Raw genomic sequence first — 20,344 nt, 5'->3', positions numbered from 1 at the left:
GACTGCTGACAAAAGCAGCAGGATTTATTCTGAGGTGTTTAGGGCTATATTATCTGCTCAGATTCAGCTAAATGCTTCAAAACCTATTGGATAGCGCTTCAGAGTGCAGATGGACAATTACCCAAAGCATACTGAGAAAGCAACCCAATACTTTTTTAAGGCAAAGAAGTGTAATGTTCTACAATGGCCAAGTCAATCACCTGACCTGGATCCAATTGAGCATGCATTTCACTTGCTGAAGGCAAAACGGAAGGCATAGCATCCACCAGGGGAGAAACCAAGCATCTGGTGATGTCTATGGATTCCAGACTTCAGGCAGTCATTGACTGCAAAGGGTTTGCAACCAAGTATTCAAACTCACAATCTAATTTCTGATTACGTTTATCCAATTACTTTTGAGCCCCTACAATTGGGCGGCTGTGTTTAAAAATAGTTTTAATTCCTACATGGTTCATATAATAAGTTTGACAAAACCCTTATATTAAAGACGAAAGTCTACACTTCAAGCGCATCTTGATTGTTTCCTTTCAAATCCATTGTAGTGGCGTACAAAGCAGAAATTATGCAAATTGTGTCACTGTCCAAATACTACATTGGTTTCGCACAGTGATTACGCATGTCAGCTTTGAAGGAAAAAGACGCCACTGCAGTGGATAGTAGACATGTTTTTCTTACTTACTGATCTGAAGTTTTATATCACCACCATCATATCCTGTGACCGAAAACAGCTTCATGACAACAGAACAGCAGTCACTAACCTCAATGTGGATTAACATTTCTACTCCAACTAGTTGACAGCTCTGGATGTTCTGCTTACACTGGACCAGACCATAATTCCCGGGAATCGAAAGAGGAAGCGTCGGCGAAAGAGGCAGGCGGGGCAGCATCCCGCTGATACTATGCCGGTGAGCAAATAGACCATTGTCTTCTGTTCTATTACCGAACGTGCAGCAAATGATGGATGAGCTCCGTTCGAGACTATCCTATCAACAGGTCCTGAAAACTGTAAAATTATATGTTTCTGAGTTGTGGTCGAATGAGGACATCAATAATGTACTGTACATCTTTCTGATTTTTCTATGCATGGTCAAGACAACCGACCCAGACATCACCCACCCCTCTGCGCTTCTCTCTCACATTCACATTCAACGAGAGACAGACATTAACACAGTTGTGCGGGGGCTGGTGTGGGCATCTGCGGCCACGGAGGGAGCATCTAAGTCCCCAGCGGAGCCAGGAAACGTTTGTTCCCTTGGACTGTTGGCGTGCAGCAGTGAAAACTCATTTGAATATGCTGGGTACTCACGTTCTATCAACTGTATAATCTGCAACATGTTCGTTGTTGTCACAACGAAAGGTCTGATGGATACCTTCATTTGTGAAAAATGTATAGAACTTAATGACGCTAAAGAAAGGACTATTTAACCTTGTGCCTTGAACTGAATAAGGATGCTTTGAGACTATCGGTATCTTTAAACGATTCCTATCAAAACACCCAAGAGGATCATAATGGGACCTTCCTGGACTGTGATCTATTTCCACCACTGCAGCCCTCTACTAGCTTGGACCAGAAAATGGTTGCTCATTATTTGACTCCAGGTGAGTGAAAATTAAATGCGTATCTAAACCAGAAAGAAGGAGAATAATCGTTCTCGGCATGCCTGCCTTCTTCCCCCGCATCCGGACTTAAAACTTTCAAATCGCTTTGAGCCCTTGTACCAGCTGTCTTCTGCCGGGGGCTTGGGTGTTCCCTCCATGGCTGTGGATGCCCCTCCAGCTACCTCTTCCTGTCCTAGTCAATCAACAGCCTGGGCACAGCCTGGACCAAGGTGGCCCCTTTTGGCCCCGCAATAAGCCTGTTACCAACCCTTAGTAAACTTTTAGTATACTGTTATAACACACACAAATGTGTGTTATAACAGGATCCCAAACTATTTTACAGTAATCAAATTGACAGACTTTCAGCAAGCTTATAGGGAAGGACATTCAACAAGCACAGCACTTACACAAATGACTGATGATTGGCTGAGAGAAATTGGTGATATAAGATTGTGGGGGCTGTTTTGTTTGACTTCAGTGCGGCTTTTGACATTATAGATCATAGTCCGTTGCCGGAAAAATATTATATTGTGGATAAAGAGTTACCTGTCTGACACAACAAAGAAGGTGTTCTTTAATGGAAGCCTTTCCAACAAAATCCAGGTAGAATCAGGAATTCCCCAGGGCAGCTGTCTAGGCCATTTGATTTTTTCAATCTTTACTAACAACATTGTGGAAAGCCAGTATGTCCATGCATGCGCATGACTCAACACTATACACGTCAGCTACCACAGTGACTGAAATGACAGTAACAAAGAGCTGCAGTTAGTTTCAGAATGGGTGGAAAGGTATAAGTTAATCCTAAATACCTCAACTAAATCTTGAAATTAATAATGTTGAAATTGAGCAAGTTGAGGAGACTAAACTGCTTGGAGTAACCCTGGAATGTAAACCGTCTTGGTCAAAACAATCTGTCTATAATAAAGCGCTTCTCTAGATTCTTAAGAGCACTATCAGCAAGGCAGGTCCTACAGGCCCTAGTTTTGTCGCACCTGGACTACTGTTCAGTCTTGTGGTCAGGTGCCACAAAGAGGGACTTTGCAATTGGCTCAGAACAAGGCAGCACGGCTGGCCCTTGGACGTACACAGAGAGCTAACATTAATCATATGCATGTCAATCTCTCCTGGCTCAAAATTTACTTCATCACTACTTGTATTTGTGAGAGGTATTGCCATGTTGAATACACCGAGCTGTCTGTTTGAACTACTGGCACACAGCTCAGATAACCATGCATACCCACAAGACATGCCACCAGAGGTCTCTTTACAGTCCCCAAGTCCAGAACAGACTATGGGAGGTGCACAGTACTACATAGCCATGACTACATGGAACTCTATTCCACATCAAGTAACTCATGCCAGCAGTAAAATTAGATAAAAAAACAATATAAATATACGCCTTATGGAACAACACAAGCATAGACACATGCACACTATAACATACGCACTATACACACATTTACACATGGATTTTGTCTAATAGATACGTGGTAGTAGAGTAGAGGACTGAGGGCACACAGTTAATATGTTGTGAAATCGGTTATGAATGTATTGTAACGTTTTTAAAATGTATAACTGCCTTAATTTTGCTGGACCCCCGGAAGAGTAGCTGCTGCCTTTGCAGCAACTAATGGGGATCCATAATACATTCAAATACAAATACAAAAGGAGCTGATCATGGACTACAGGAACCGTATGAGCGAGCACGGCCACGTGAATGATGCTGTAGTAGAGTATGTCGAGATGTTCAATTTTCTTGATGTCCACAACACCTTAGTGTTAACATTAACATTTTCCACACACACCCACACAGTTGTGAAGAGGGCACAACAGCACATCTTCCCCCTCAGGAGGCTTAAATATTTGCCATGGGCCCTCAGATCCTCAAAAAGTTACATAGCTGTACCATTGAGAGCATCTATGCATAACCGATTGGTACGGCAACTGCATGTCATCCGACCGTAAGGCACTACAGAGGGTAGTGGGTACGGCCCAGTACATCACTGGGGCCGAGCTCCCTGCCATCCAGGACCTCCATAACATGCAGTGTCAGAGGAAGGCCCATATTTTTTTTGGGGGGGGGACTTTTTTCAAAGACTCCAGCCATAGATGGCAAGCGGTACCACTGCACAAACTCTGTAACCAACAGGACCCTGAACAGCTTCTACCCCCAAGCCATAAGACTGCTAAACAAGACTGATAAATAGCTAATCAAAATGGCTAACCGGACTATCTGCATTGACCATTTTTTGCAATAACTCTTTCACTGACTCTGTACACACACACTGGACTCTACCCATACTTACACTGACACCCCAATACACACACACACACACACACACACACACACACACACACACACCTTTACACTCCCCGCATACACTGCTGCTACTGTCTATTTCCATCAAGTTGCCTAGTCACTTTACCCCCTACCTGTATGTACATACATGTAGCTACCTAAATTACCTCGTACCCCCTGCACATCGATCGGTACTGGTACTCTCTGTATATAGCCATGTTATTTTTTACTTATTATTAATCTGGTTTGAATGTTGTACAGGGATGACATGCGAAGTGAGCCTTGTGAATGTCGCCCAGTGAGGACCCATGATGTGAGCATTGTGAATGTCACGCGTTCAAAACAACTGGGAACTCGGAACTGGGAAAATGGAAATCTCCAACTTCTGACTTTTTAACATTTTTATTAAACCTTTTTTTTTTAAACTAGGCAAGTCAGTAAGTAACAAATTCGGCGTGTTTAAACTACTGGGAACTTGGAAAAAAAATAGTTCTGACTGGGAAAAATCGAGTCGAATGGTTCTGAGCTGAAGATCACTGATTTGACCTCCCATTTATCTGTTGTTCCCAGTTGTTTTGAATGCAGCATTACTTACTTGAAGCCCATGTACATGAACTGCAGCCAGAGCCAGGACAGGATAAGCATGATGATCATGTTGGGAAAGGCAAAGCCAAACCATGACGCAAAGTTGATCACATCGCCATTACCTGGGAAGATCCTGTAGGGAGGAGGAGAGGGGGAGAAGGAGGAGAAAGGAGAGGGGAGAAGGGGGAGAGAGGAGAGGGGAGAAGGGGCAGAAAGGAGAGAGAGAGGAGAGGGGAGAAGGGGGAGAAAGGAGAGAGAGAGGAGAGGGGAGAAGGGGGAGTCAGGAGAGAGAGAGGAGAGGGGAGAAGGATGGGGAGGAGATTTAGATATGGCCCGATTTTATCTTCATCAAGACTGTATGAACATTATGGTCATGTACTCAATGTCATATTTATGGAGTGTGCGAGCATGAATGCATGCACGAACACATGTGGGTATCTGTGTCTGCTATGTTACACCCTTATTCTAAAATGGATTCAATAGTCTTTTTTTCTCATCAATCTACACACAATAACCACAATGATCACACATTTGCAAAAGTATTCAGAACCTTTACTCAGTACTTTGTTGAAGTCCATTTGGCAGCGATTACAGCCTTGAGTCTTCTTGGGTATGACACTACAAGCTTGATACAACTGTATTTGGGGAGTCTCTTTTCTGCAGATCCTCTCAAGCTCTGTCAGGTTGGATGGGGAGTGTCGCTGGACAGCTATTTTTAGAGAGATGTACGATAGGGTTCAAGTCTGGGCTCTGACTGGGCCTCTCAAGGACATTCAGAGACTTGTCCTGAAGCCACTCCTGCATTGTCTTGGCTGTGTGCTTAGGGTTGTTGACCTGTTGGAAGCCCCAGTCTGAGGTACTGAGCGCTCTGTAGCAGGATTTCATTAAATGCTGAGCTGTAGTCGATGAACACCATTCTTACGTAGGCATTCCTCTTGTCCAGATGGGTTAGGGCAGTGTGCAGTGTGATTGCGATTACGTCGTCTGTGGACCTGTAGTAAACTGTGGTAATTCCATTGATTCGACAGGATTTGGAAAGTCACAAACCTGTCTATATTTAAGGTCCTACAGCTGACAGCGCATTTCAGAGCAAAAACCAAGTCTTGAGGTCAAAGGAATTGTCCATAGAGCTGAGACAGGACTGTGTCGAGGCACTGATCTCGGGAAGGGTACCAAAAAATATCTGTAGCATTGAAGGTCCCCAAGAACACATTGGCTTCCATCATTCTTTTATTTAAAAAATGTACCCATTACACCCCCACCCCTCTTCGGAAGACACATACCTTGTATGTTTTTTACAGCTTTTCTGCTACATATACACTACCATTAGAAGTTTGGGGTCACTTAGAAATGTCCTTGTTTTTGAAAGAAAAGCTATTGTTTTGTCCATTAATTGTTAGAGAAGTGCTCCCGCTGTGGGGATCAAATCAGCAGAAATGCTCAAGAGCGCCACCATAGAGGTTGATAAACCTCAAACTTTCATTAAAATTGACATACAATATACTGAATTAAAGCTACACTCGTTGTGAATCTATTGCCAAGTCAGATTTGTAAAATGCTTTTCGGGGAACGCATGAGAAGCTATTATCTGATAGCATGTAACACCACAAAAGACCCGCAGGGGACGTAAACAAAATAATTAGCATATTCGGCGCTACACAAACCGCACAATAAAATAGAAAACATTCATTACCTTTGACCATCTTCTTTGTTGGCACTCCTAGATGTCCCATAATCACTATTGGGTCTTTTTTTCGATTAAATCGGTCCATATATAGCCTAGATATCGTTATATGTAGACTGTGTGATCAACGGAAAAAAAACTGCGTTTCATAACGTAACGTCATTTTTTAAAATTCAAAAAGTCGACGATAAACTTTCACAAAACACTTCGAAATACTTTTGTAATGCAACTTTAGGTATTAGTACACGTTAATAAGCGATAAAAATCCTCAAGAGGCGATGTGAAAAGATTAGCTTGCCTGTGGAAATATTGCTGTCTTGAAAAAGTCGAACCAAAATCTGGGCGGGGACAGTAGGAAAGGAGTTCCTTTGTTTCGGTTAGACCAAGAATCAATTGCGCAACAAATGACGTGACTTTAGACAAGCTGGGGAAGCTGTAGCCAATGAAAACTCGGCTCTATGTAATTCTGTTCGCTTTTAACAATTGCCTGTCGTAGCGGAAGAATATATTTTTCCATTTTCAGTGAACAGATTTTCATGCACTATTTGACGAAACGCACGTTCTGTAAATGGCACAGGCGTGATTTAAACAGTTTTGGAAACGTCTGAGTGTTTCCTATCCACACACACTAATCATATGCATGTACTATATTCCTGGCATGAATAGCAGGGCGCTGAAATGTTGCGCGATTTTTAACAAAAAGCTAAGAAAATGGTTAATGTTGTAAATCACTATTGTAGCTGGAAATATTATGGAATATCTACATAGGCGTACAGAGGCCCATTATCAGCAACCATCACTCCTGTGTTCCAATGGCACGTTGTGTTAACTAATCCAAGTTTATAATTTTAAAAGGCTAATTGATCATTTGAAAACCCTTTTGCAATGATTTTAGCACAGCTGAAAACTGTCCTGATTAAAGAAACAATAAAACTGGCCATCCTTAGACCAGTTGAATATGTGAGGCATCAGCATGTGTGTGTTTGATTACAAGCTCAAAGAGGCCAGAAACAAGAACTTTCTTCTGAAACTTGTCAGTCTATTCTTGTTCTGAGAAATAAAGGCTATTCCATGCGAGAAATTGCCAAGAAAGTGAAGATCTTGTACAACTCTGTGTACTACTCCCTTCACAGAACAGCGCAAAATGGCTCTAACTAGAATAGAAAGAGGTGTGGGAGGCCCTGGTGCACAACTGAGCAAGAGGACAAGTACATTAGAGTCTAGTTTGAGAAACAGATGCCTCACAAGTCCTCAACTGGCAGCTTGATATGGGCAGATATGCATTCTCATTAATCTAACTGCACTGTCCAGTATACATTAGCTATTACAGTGAAATAATACCATGGTTTTGTTTGAGGAAAGTGCACAGTTATGAACTTGAAAATGTATTAATTAACCAATTAGGCACATTTGGGTATTCTTGATAGAACATTTTGAACAGAAATGCAATGGTTCATTGAACAGTCTAAAACTTCGCACATACACTGCTGCCATCTAGTGAACAAAATCAAAACTGTGCCTAACCTGGAATGGTACATTATGGCCTTTCTCTTGCATTTCAAAGATGATGGATTTTTTTTTTTATAAATGCATGTTTTTCTTTGTATTATCTTTTACCTTATGTAATGTGTTATATTCTCCTACATTAATTTAATTTCACTTTTCCACAAACTTTAAAGTGTTTCCTTTCAAATGGTATCAAAAATATGCATTTCCTTGCTACAGATCCTGAGCTACAGGCAGTTAGATTTGGGAATGTCATTTTTGGCAAAAATTGAAAACAAGAGCATGATCCTTAAGAGGTTTTAATTAATACCATAGTACCCAACAAAGTCGTCATCCCTGGGTCTCGACCCCGCCGTGTGCAACTGGGTCCTGGACTTCCTGACGGGCCGCCCCCAGGTGGTGAGGGTAGGTAACAACATCTCCACCCCGCTGATCCTCAACACTGGGGCCCCACAAGTGTGGATTCTTAGCCCTCTCCTGTACTCCCTGTTCACCCATGACTGCGTGGCCATGCATACCTCCAACTCAATCATCAAGTTTGCAGACGACACTACAGTGGTAGGCTTGATTACCAACAATGACGAGACGGCCTACAGGGAGGTGAGGGCCCTCGGTGTGGTGTTAGGAACATAACCTCACACTCAATGTCAACAAAACAAAGGAGATGATCGTGGACTTCAGGAAACACCAGAGGGAGCACCCCCCTATCCACATTGACGGGACAGTAGTGGAGAAGGTGGAAAGTTTTAAGTTCAATGGCGTACACATCACGGACAAACTGAGGCACTGGTCCACCCAGTGCCTCTTCAACCTCAAGAGGCTAAAGAAATTTGGCTTGTCACCAAAAACACTCACAAACATTTACAGATGCACAATCGAGAGCATCCTGTCGGGCTGTATCACCGCCTGGTACGGCAATTGCTATGCCCACAACCGTAAGGCTCTCCAGAGGGTAGTGAGGTCTGCACAACACATCACTGGGGGCAAACTACCTACCCTCCAGGACACCTACACCACTCGATGTCACAGGAAGGCCAAAAAGTTCATCAAGGACAACAACCACCCGAGCCACTGCCACCCGAGCCACTATCTCAAGGCCATCAGACTTTTAAACAGCCATCACTAACATTGAGTGTCCGCTGCCAACATACTGACTCATCTCTAGACACTTTAATAATGAAAAATGTATGTAACAAATGTATCACTAGCCACTTTAAACAATGCCACTTTACATGTATATAATGTTTACATACCCTACGTTACTCATCTCATATTTATATACTGTACTCTATACCATCTACTGTATCTTGCCTATAACGTTTGGCCATCGCTCATTCATATATCTTTAGGTACATATTCTTATTAATTTCTTTACAGTTGTGTGTAAAAGGTAGTTGTGAAATTGTTAGATTACTTGTTAGATATTACTGCATGGTCTAACTAGAAGCACAAGCATTTCGCTACACTCGCATTAACATCTTCTAGCCATGTGTATGTGACAAATAAAATTTGATTTGATTTGGGAAGGGTTCTGAATACTTTCTGAATGCACTGTATGTGTGTGCCTGTGTGTGTGTAACTTACTCATCCACCTGTCCCTTGAGGATGAGGTTGGGTGTGGTGCCAGTGAGGGTGGCTGTGCCTCCGATACTGGCAGAGTAGCACACACTCAGACTCATCCCTTTAGTCAAGAGCTGGTACTTCAACTCTCTCTCTTTTCTTCTCCTCTCCAGAGGTGAGTCCGCATCCTTCTCCTCATCCTTGTCTGGAGGGAGGGAAGATGAGGAAGGACAGAGAGGGAAAGGAGGGGTAGAGAGAGAAAGAGGAATGTGGTTAGCGGGCTAGGGGGGAAAAAGGGCTAGGTTTGAGAGTTAGTCAGGAATAGGGTCACATTAAACGAGACATGTTCCTGTCTCAGAAGAATCATTAACACTGTATTCAGGGTACTCTTTTCAACTTATTTAAACATATTGAAAACATATTGAAAATGGTTCTAGGAACCATATCAGGCAATAATGGGTTGTTCTTTATAACATCACTTTTAAGTTTTTAAGAAAGAACCATAAAACTCCCCTTAAACAGATTACATTCAGGAAAGAAAGTACTGTATCTTTACACTTACACATATAATCCTGCTGAATCTTGACCAGGTCCTGTTTGGTGTTGATCTCTTCTTCTTGGGGTGCTTTGGTGTCCAGTTCAAAGGCCTGGTTGTCTTTCCCTTCAACCTGCAGCTCCCGCTCATCCTGCATGGCCTCTGTGGCACACAGCTGTCCTAGCACAGCCTGGGCGATGGGCACCATCATGGCTGTGGTGGCTGTGTTACTGATCCACATGGAAAGGAAGGCTGTCACACCCATGAACCCCGACATCAGCCTGGAGAGAGTGAGATGGGGATGGTGATTGCATATTCAAACGTTACTTTTGTATTGCATGTCATTTCTATCTGTATTGTTTTTTTTATACCTAAGGTAGGCCTACTTCTAACATTGTTCTCATTGTTTAATGTGATACAGTAGCTAATGTTGCTAACTCTGACTGTATTTTGGAGGACGATAGCTAATGTTGCTAACTGTCACTGCAATTTACAGTACAGTACCTAATATTTCAAAATCTGGCTGTATTTTGTAGGATGGTAGTTCATTTTGATAACTCTGACTGTATTTTGCATTACTGTAGCTAATGTTGCCAAATCTGACAGTATTTTGTGGAACAGTCGCTAACGTTACTTACTCTGACTGCATTTTGTATTACGGCTCAGACACAAGAGGTATGTGGCAGGGTCTACAGTCAATCACGGATTACAAAAAGAAAACCAGCCCCGTCACGGATCAGGATGTCTTGCTCCCAGGCAGACTAAATTACTTTTTTTGCCCGCTTTGAGGACAAAACAGTGCCACTGACACGGCCCGCAACCAAAACATGCGGACTCTCCTTCACTGCAGCCGACGTGAGGAAAACATTTAAACGTGTTAACCCTCGCAAGGCTGCAGGCCCAGACGGCATCCCCAGCCGTGCCCTCAGAGCATGCCCAGACCAGCTGGCTGGTGTGTTTACGGACATATTCAATCAATCCTTATCCCAGTCTGCTGTTCCCACATGCTGACTGTAAATGCTACTGTATTACAGTGGCTACTAGCTAACTTAGTGTACTTACAGTGCCGGTCGTACCCCCACCACTAGTAGTACTCGGAGGGCGATGCGTTTGTGAAGATTCCAGTTCTCAACAGCGATGGCCACCAACAGACCACCGATGAACAGCATGTTAGAGTCCTTTAGGTACTGGACACACACCTGGAAAAGGTAACATGCACGCACACGCACGCACGCACACACACACACACACACACACACACACACACACACACACACACACACACACACAGGTCAAGACCTAGTCAGCCCGCTGACTAAAGCGTAGACATCAGGTTTCAGTCATTTGTTTTGATTTGTTTGTGTAATGTTTGCGTACTTCTGCAGACTCCATGATGCCCATCATAGGGAAGAGGACAACAGGCAGTAGGGCAGTCACAGCCAGGGGCATACACTCTGTACACCAGTACAGTGCCATCAGGATGATAGCATAGCCACACTTAGCCTCCTGTACACAGACACAAATGGAGAGAAAGAGAGAGAGAGTGAGAGGAATAAAGGGGGGGGGGTTAGAATACAAACTTGAAACAGAATATGGCCAGTTTCATTACACGTTGAACCACAATAGCAACTGCCAAGTTCTCCATTAGACCAGAAAGGGATTGATTTTCACTTGTGGGTTCTGGGATTGCTAAACTGACTGAATTAGAAAATGTATAGCACTACTACTGTTTCTCTGTATTAAGTCTTTCTCTTAAACATACATGCACATAATCTTAAACACACACACAACAGAGAAATAGTAAATAGCTGTAACCTTGGATTATAAAAACGAACAGTCATCCATGCGCTTGTCTTTTATGACACACTTTATGGGCCTGAGGGAGAAATACAAACTCATGGAGATTATTTAACCTCCCTGGCTGAAAACTTTCCATTCCAACACATTGGTTTAGAACAGATAACCTTTTACAACAAACCAGGAGAGAGTTACAGTAGAAAGGAAACAGTATGAAAGGTAATCATAATAGTAGCTAGCTAGTTGACCTAAGGTCAGGAATTCAGCTTTGAACTGAGCTTTCCTTTATCCCTTGGTCTACCATGTAGCCTTGGGTTTGGGTTCTCTCTCTCTCACACACACACACACACACACACACACACACACACACACACACACACACACACACACACACACACACACACACACACACACACACACACACACACACACACACACACACACACACACACACACACACACGTTACCTTAGTACCATGGTCACCTCAGAGAGTCCAATGAGCCAACATATCCATTACAATTTCATCATGTTATTGCTGTCAGCTGTACTCTTGTACAATTCCATTGACTGTGCTATTCAGTTTCAGGTTGTGTCAGTGTGCCACCGACAAAATGTGTATGGGCAGAATGCAATATACTGTATGTATTATGTATGTGGTGGTACAAGATGTGTATGACATGGGCAATGTCCACTGTATGTATTGAGCATTTGTTGAGTGTGAACAGTGCAGATCTGGGTTCAAATACTATTTAGGGTATTTCAATTACTTTCAAATACATTTTGACGTAATTTTTCTTGAAAATACAAGTAGTTGAATATGATTGATTGATATGATTTATTTAAGTCTCTGAAAATCTACCGGTGCCCAGCCACATGGGCTTACAAGACACTACGAAACACAATACCATTTTCCTTGTACTGAAAGCCAAATAACATTTGACAAATTATACACATATACAATAATTATGTACAGCTACCATCTAGCCACATTATACAAATAGTAAATTTCTCCTCCTCCTCCTCCTTCTCCAGGCATTGTGAACAAACTGAGCAAACTAAACATAATGCAAGCCTCCTACTGAAGAGTTGATCTATCTACAGCTATTCATTTGGTCTCGCAATCCAGGGTTTTAATCAAGCCCTGCCCTGCTTAACTCTGATATTTGTCACTGACTACTACCAATGTGCTATCCTGAGAATGATTATTGAGAGATCTCTTAATAACTAAATATATTCACTGTTGTTTTCGAAGTCAATCCAACATTTTGGTTTAAAAGAACAAATTAAATGTAACCATACTTCATTAGTCACACAGTCATTTCGGAAAGTATTCAGACCCCTTGACCTTTTTCACAACTTGCGTTACAGTCTTATTCTAAAATGGATTAAATAAATTAAAAATCATCAGCAATCTACAAACAATACCCCATAATGACCAAGCGAAAACGTGATTTTTAAAACAGAAATAACGTATTTACATAAGTATTCAGACCCTTTGCTGTGAGACTCGAAATTGAGCTCAGGTGCATCCTGTTTCCATTGATCATCCTTGAGATGTTTATACAACTTGATTTGAGTCCACTTGATTGGACAGGATTAGCAAAGGCACACTCCTGTCCATATAAGGTCCCACAGAGCAAAAATCAACACATGAATTGGAATTGGAATTGTCTGTAGAGCTCCGAGACAGGATTGTGTCTAGGCACGGATCTGGGGAAGGGTACCAAAAAATATCTGCAGCATTGAAGGTCCCCAAGAACACAGTGGCCTCCAACATTCTTAAATGGAAAAAGTTTGGAACCATCAAGACTCTTCCTAGAGCTGGCCACCTGGCCAAACTGAGCAATCGTGGGGAGAAGGGCCTTGGTCAGGCAGGTGATCAGGAACCCGTTGGTCACTCTGAAAATAGCTCCTGAGTTCCTCTGAGGAGATGAACCTTCCAGAAGGACAACCATCTCTGCAGCACTCCACCAATCAGGCCTTTATGGTAGAGTGGACAGACGGAAGCCAGTCCTCAGTAAAACTGCACATGGCAACCCGCTTGGAGTTTGCCAAAAGGCACCTAAAGATTCTCAGATGAAACCAAGATTGCACTCTTTAGCCTGAATGCCAACCTTCACGTCTGGAGGAAACCTGGCACTATCCCTACGGTGAAGCATGGTGGTGACAGCATCATGCTGTGGGGATGTTTTTCACTGGGCAGGGACTGAGAGTCTTGTCAGGATTGAGACTGGGGCGAAGGTTCACCTTCCAACAGGACTTGAATCCGATCGAACAGCTCTGAAAATACCTGAAAATAGCTGTGCAGCAATGCTCCCCATCCAACCAGATAGAGCTTGAGAGAATCTGCACTGAGGAATGTAAGAAACTCTCCAAATACAGGTGTGCCAAGCCTGTAGCGTCATACCCAAGAAGACTCGATGGTCTAATTGCTGCTAAAGGGTCTGAGTAAAGGGTCTAAATACTTATGTATGAATACTTTCCGAAGGCACTGCATATCATCAATGATATTATTTAAGCCTATATATCATTTGAAAAGTCACCAACAGCTTTTGCTTCAATTCAACCCAGGGTTTAACAAAAAAATGCACAATCAACTCAGCAGAAAAATAAAAATACCTTTTTCAGGACTCTGTCTTTCAAAGATAATTAGTAAAAATCCAAATAACTTCACAGACCTTCATTGTAAAGGGTTTTTAACACTGTTTCCCATGCTGGTTCAATGAAACATAAACAATGAATTAACATGCACCTGTGGAATGATTGTTAACATCTTACAGACGGTAGGAAACTAAGGTCACAGTTATGAAAACTTAGGACACTAACGAGGCCTTTCTACTGACTCTGAAAAACACCAAAAGAAAGATGCCCAGGATCCCTGCTCATCTGCGTGAACGTGCCTTGGGCATGCTGCAAGGGGGCATGAGGACAGCAGATGTGGTCATGGCAATAAATTGCAATGTCCGTACTGTGAGATGCCTAAGACAGCGCTACATGGAGACAGGACAGACAGCTGATCATCCTCGCAGTGGCAGACCATGTATAACAACACCTGCACAGGATCGGTACATCCGAACATCACACCTGCAGGACAGACACAGGATGGCAACAACAACTGCCCGAGTTACACCAGGAAGGCACAATCCCTCCATCAGTGCTCAGACTGTCCGCAATAGGCTGAGAGAGGCTGGACTGAGGGCTTGTAGGCCTGTTGTAAGCAGGTCCTCACCAGACATAGCCGGCAACAACGTCGCCTATGGGCACAAACCCAATGTCGCTGGACCAGACACGACTGGCAAAAAGTGCTCTTCACTGACGAGTCACGGTTTTGTCTCACCAGGGGTGATGGTCGGATTCGCGTTTATCGTCGAAGGAATGAGCGTTAAACCGAGGCCTGTACTCTGGAGCGGGATCGATTTTGGAGGAGACTAAATTAAATCAATCCTTAAATGTACTTTACATAAAGTTTGATGTGATTATTGGTTGAGATGGAGTCGTAAATCCAACATATCAATTCTTAATTTGTAGAAAAACTGAAATTGAAGCCAGACTAAGTCACCTGTACAAAATATACGTCTCCTTCAAATGTTGATATTTGGTTGAGTTGACTATCAAACACAATTCATCATTTTTATATATTACTTTTGTAATACAGTAAATAGCCAAAAGTTAATCTTACAAACTAATATAACAGCATTTATTTAACCTTAAAATGAGTAACGGCCACATTGAGGGTAGCCTATATTAACTATGAATATAAATATCTTCTAATGTAATCATGGAGCGTTTGCATGTTCAAGATAACATGCAAAGATCGCAGGTCGGTGGAGACTTTTAATGTAATCTCAACTGGATACCATGTCATTTGGTTTTGCTGTTAGATGAAGCACAGTGATAAAACATCACGCTTTTGTATGAATAAAAAATATCTGACATTGTATTCCCATTTGAACTTTCTTTTGCTTTTAAATGGTTGAAAGTGCAGTAATAACACATTTAGATGACCACTAAACCAAAAATCAGACATTGTTATTCCATTGTAATTTGCTTGGGGTTTTAGATGGTTGAAAGCATAGTGATAACACATCGGGAATTCAACAATTCTGGCTGTCTTTTTGAATGAGTGAATAAAGGTTGAAATCTCATTGATCAATGTCTCAGCCAAATTTGACCCACATTGAAATGCTGTGGTATGTGTGCCCAGTAGGAGTGTACATTCTAAGTTGAAGTTTAAACCAAATATCAGCTTCCCATTTTTCCTTGTGGATTAGAAAAAGTTTATCCTTGATTTGGGTTACACCACATGATAATTTGTTCCTGAATATTTATACTGAAAATCAGTTTCACAAAAAATAGATAACAATTCTCTAGTCCACGGATTGTTGTTATGAGTAAGGTCCCAGTCTAACTCTTTTTTTGTGATTCTGTGTTCTGGCAGATTTATCCGTCTGCGCCATAGACATACCATGTCACCTTTTTGCCTAACCACACATGGTTCCCAACCCATATCTCCACAGATGGCCAGGTTTGGAGTCAGTTCGCGCCCTACAAGAAAGCAGCGGATTTCTCTGTTTTGAACATTGTTACAATTAGTATGCACGTTGGATCCCCATACCCCAGCAGCATAGTCCATCACTGGAAAAAACAAAGGGTTTATGCATCTGAGAATAAGCACACAGTAAAAACACAATATTGTGTATTTAGAAATACACTAGCAAATTATTGGCATGTATTTTCAAATATTAATGTTTAAATACTCCCATGCATTTGAACCCGTGTCTGTTTGGTATTTCAAATATTGTATTTGGAAATAAGTATTTGAAAATAGTTCAAAAGAGTATAGTAAATTATTTGAAAATACTTAAAAATACTTCCAATAGAAGTAGTTCAGGGATTCATGAAAGTCTGGAAAATGTATTTTTATAGGTGAAAAAAGTATGTTGTTATTTGAGCTTACCTTTAGGGGGAATTTTTTGAAGGTGAAAGATTTGCTTTTGGTATTTTCTACATATTTTCAATATTATTCATATCCATGTCGGCTCCATGCCCAGAAATGCCCATGTCCGGAGTAAAGGATCCCAATTTCAAGCGCTCCCCCAAAAAGTTTTTACTGTTTTAAACTGTGTCCAGAGATTTGGTCAACTCAGTCAAATTTGTCTACAATCCTAAAATAATCAGGAATGAGCAGGGAGCTACATTATTCGTGGGCAGGACCCCTTATTCATGTCCTCATTACATGTAGTGCAACACGACCTCATGGTCTGTAAAGTTATATTTTTTTTGATTGATTTAAACAAACAATATTGAAATTATTATAAATGGTCAACTCCATCTCCCTGATAGATTAAGATAGGATGTACACTTTTTTGTTTATTTTAATTAGGTTTTAGAGTCATAAAGCAATGAAGGGAGCGTGTGAGAGAGAGAGAGAGAGAGAGAGAGAGAGAGAGAGAGGAGGGAGAGAGAGAGAGGAGGAGAGAGAGAGAGAGAGAGAGAGAGAGAGAGAGAGAGAGAGGAGGGAGAGAGAGAGAGGAGGGAGAGAGAGAGAGGAGGGAGGAGAGAGAGAGAGAGAGAGAGAGAGAGAGAGAGAGAGAGAGAGGAGGGAGAGAGAGAGAGGAGGGAGAGAGAGAGAGACACAGCTGCATGTGAGCTCTCACATTTTTTTATAAGAAGATAGATTTAGAGTTAGGTAAACTTGCATTTTTCGGGTAGGCACATATACAGGATACTACCCTCCACAGCTTAACCTTTAGTCCGCTTTCAAAACTCCAAACCTAAAACCACATTTTTGGACAAAATGACCTTTATGTAACGATTCTCGTTGGTGGAAGAAGGAGTAGACCAAAGCGCAGTGTGGTACGTGTTCATGATGCCTTTAATAAACTGAACACTGAATACAAAACATAGAATGCCCACCGCAACTCACACCCTGACAAAACTAAAATAGAGACATAAAAAAGGAACTAAGGTCAGCACGTGACACTTTAAGGATTACTACTATCAAGGATTCTTTCTTCCAAGCTAAACAAACAGCAGAAACCTGAGGACACCACCCAACCTGTGACAAGACGAGATACAACTTCTATTAGCACTGAGGTGTGAAGAGAGAGGTGTCGAAGCCTTTGAGCCCAACAAATGGCAGGAGTCTCTCACAGCCTTCCACACCCAAATCCGAAGGCCTTTGAAGCACCCTCCCACTGTTAAAAAACCATTCAGTGGTATTTTCTTCAAGAAATCTGCCTCCAGATATAAAAGCTTCTCCCAAGTGGGTGTGACACCTACTCCCATTACCTGCTGCGCTGCTGCTTGGATTCCACCTGGTGATCTGTTCACCGTCTGCACTGTTGACTCTGAACTTACAATGGCTAGCCCCACGTCGTTATTTTTTTTTCTTGTGCGTTTTCCTATTTTGCTATTTGCCTCATGACTCCTGCATGCTTTGTTGACTATGAACGTGCTTGTTTACCCAACCGTGGGATAGACTATGTTTGTTCCCACACTCGGGACTCTGACTCTATTGGTTACACAGACTTTTGGCCTCCCATCCTATTCTAACCACCTCTCGCCAGCTTGATATTCATGTTACCTGATGACATTTCTGTACAATATGATCTTGTTGCCATCTAGCTCACATTCAAATGTCATAAATCAGCACTGCAGAGCTCTCCCTGTCCTTGATTGTATTACTTCTGATGATATCTAGAAATGTACATGTACACCCTGGCCCATCTACTGTTGCTAGCCCCAATTCTGACCCCAATTGTGCTCTGATATCTGCTTCACTGATTTCTGCTCTCGTAAAAGCCTGGGTTTTCTGCACGTTAACACGAGAAGCTTATTACCTAAAATTGATCAATTGAAAGCGTGGGTTCACAGTTCCAATCCAGATGTGTTGGTCATTACTGAGACGTGGTTGAGGAAATGTTTTGAATACTGATGTTAACCTTTCTGGTTGTAACCTTTTTTAGCAAGACAGATCTTTCAAAGGTGGTGGAGTGGCAATCTTTATCAAGGATCACCTTCAGTGCTCGGTTGTCTCCACCAACTCTGTCCCCAAACAATTTGATGTGCTGGTTTTAAGCATTACCCATTCAAATAGCTCTTTGTTGACTGTTGCTCGTCCTCCATCAGCAACCAGCCTGTACCCTACCTGCCCTAAGCTGGCCCCTTACACTAAGTCTGAATTTGTCCTCCTAGGTGACCTAAACTGGGACATGCTTAAAACACCTGACCAAGTCCTAAAGCAATGGGACTCCCTAAATCTTTCTCATATTATTACCAATCCCACAAGGTATGACTCCAAACACCAGAAAAGGCTACTCTCCTCAATATTATCCTCACAAATTAACCTGATAGGTATCAGTCTGGTCTTTTCTGTAATGACCTTAGGGATCACTGTGTTATAGCCTGTGTTCGTAATGGGCGCTCAGTGAAATGACCTGTCCTGATTTGTCATACACGCTTGCAAAACAACTTGGGCAAGCGTTCCTTCGTGACCTGGCCTCTGTAAATTGGTATAGAATCAGCTTGATCCCTTGTGTTGAACACACTTGGACCTTCTTTTTTGATATTTTCAGTGGTACTGTTAACAAACACACCCCATAAATAAAATGAGAAATAGAAACAGGTTCAGCCCCCGGTTCATCCGTGATCTTGCAGAGTTACTCCACCTCAAGAATTTAATTTGGCGAAAGGCTCGGCACACGCACACTCAGGCTGATGAGGAATAAGTGCACTCAGGCTATCCGGAAAGCCAAAGTTAGTTACTTTAAGGAGCAGTTCTCTCTCTGTGGGTCTAACCCCAAGAAGTTCTGGAAAATGGTCAAAGACCTGGAGAAGAAACCCTCCTCCTCACAGCTGCCCATGTCCCTTAATGTTGATGTTGATGTGATTGTTATTGACAAGAAGCACATGGCTGAGCTCTTTTTTCACCACTTCATTAAACCAGGATTCCTATTTGACTCAGCCATGGCTCCTTGCACGTCCAACATTTCCTCACCTCCCACCCCTTCTAATGTGACTAGCCCCGATGCTCCTCCCTCTTTTCCCCCTGCCCCACTACAAAGTTTCTCCCTGCAGGTGGTCACTGAGTACGAGATGCTAAAGGAGCTCCTTAAACTTGATCCCAAAAAAACACCTGGGTCAGATGGTTTAGACCTTTTCTTCCTTAAGGTTAAGGTTGCTGACCCTATCATTGCCAAGCCGGAAGGTAGCCACAGCGCGTCCTTTATTTAAAGGGCGAGATCAAGCTGATCCTAACTGTTATAGGCCTATTTCTATTTTGCCTTGTTTACTGACTGGCTTTCTTGATGTCTATTGTATTCTCTCTGGTATGCAATCTGGTTTCCGCTCAGGTTATGGATGTGTCATTGCAACCTTAAAGGTCCTCAATGATGCCACCATTGCCCTTGATTCTGTGCAATGTTGTGCTGCTATTTTTATTGACTTGGCCAAAGTTTTTGATACGGTAAACCATTCCATTCTTGTGGGCCGGCTAAGGAGTATTAGTGTCTCTGAGGGTTTTTTAGCTTGGTTTGCTAACTACAGTGGTTGGTCCACTAAAAGGTTTGCGATTATGGACGTAGAGGTAAATTGTGGTTTAGTACGTTACCTTGTGCCGCCACTTCTTGGCTCCAGACAAGTGCAAAGGGGGAGTTAGAGCACTGATTATGCTTTCAGGTCCTACTGTGTCTCTAACTGACAATGAATGGGTGACATAAACCTAAATAGAAACTGATAATTGTGCACAACTTCAGTATTACTTACTAAAACTGTTGT

General features: G+C 42.3%; 1 protein-coding gene across 1 annotated transcript in view; it reads right to left on the bottom strand.

Moving 5' to 3' along the window:
• Nucleotides 1-20,344, bottom strand: part of LOC115106817 (solute carrier family 13 member 2-like) — a 60,095-nt gene that overhangs the window by 32,884 nt on the left and 6,867 nt on the right. Inside the window, exons 2-6 of the mRNA XM_029629930.2 lie at nucleotides 11,146-11,274; nucleotides 10,831-10,967; nucleotides 9,796-10,049; nucleotides 9,258-9,438; nucleotides 4,494-4,616 (exon numbers count right to left, since the gene is read on the bottom strand). Coding sequence (XP_029485790.2) covers nucleotides 4,494-4,616; nucleotides 9,258-9,438; nucleotides 9,796-10,049; nucleotides 10,831-10,967; nucleotides 11,146-11,274 — 824 coding nt within the window. The remainder of the gene's footprint in view (nucleotides 1-4,493; nucleotides 4,617-9,257; nucleotides 9,439-9,795; nucleotides 10,050-10,830; nucleotides 10,968-11,145; nucleotides 11,275-20,344) is intronic.

This window comes from Oncorhynchus nerka, linkage group LG23 (genome assembly GCF_034236695.1).
Source record: "Oncorhynchus nerka isolate Pitt River linkage group LG23, Oner_Uvic_2.0, whole genome shotgun sequence".
NCBI classification, from domain to species: domain Eukaryota; kingdom Metazoa; phylum Chordata; class Actinopteri; order Salmoniformes; family Salmonidae; genus Oncorhynchus; species Oncorhynchus nerka.
The sequence above is the reverse complement of the archived record's forward strand: the minus strand, read 5'-3'. Positions and strand labels throughout refer to the sequence as shown.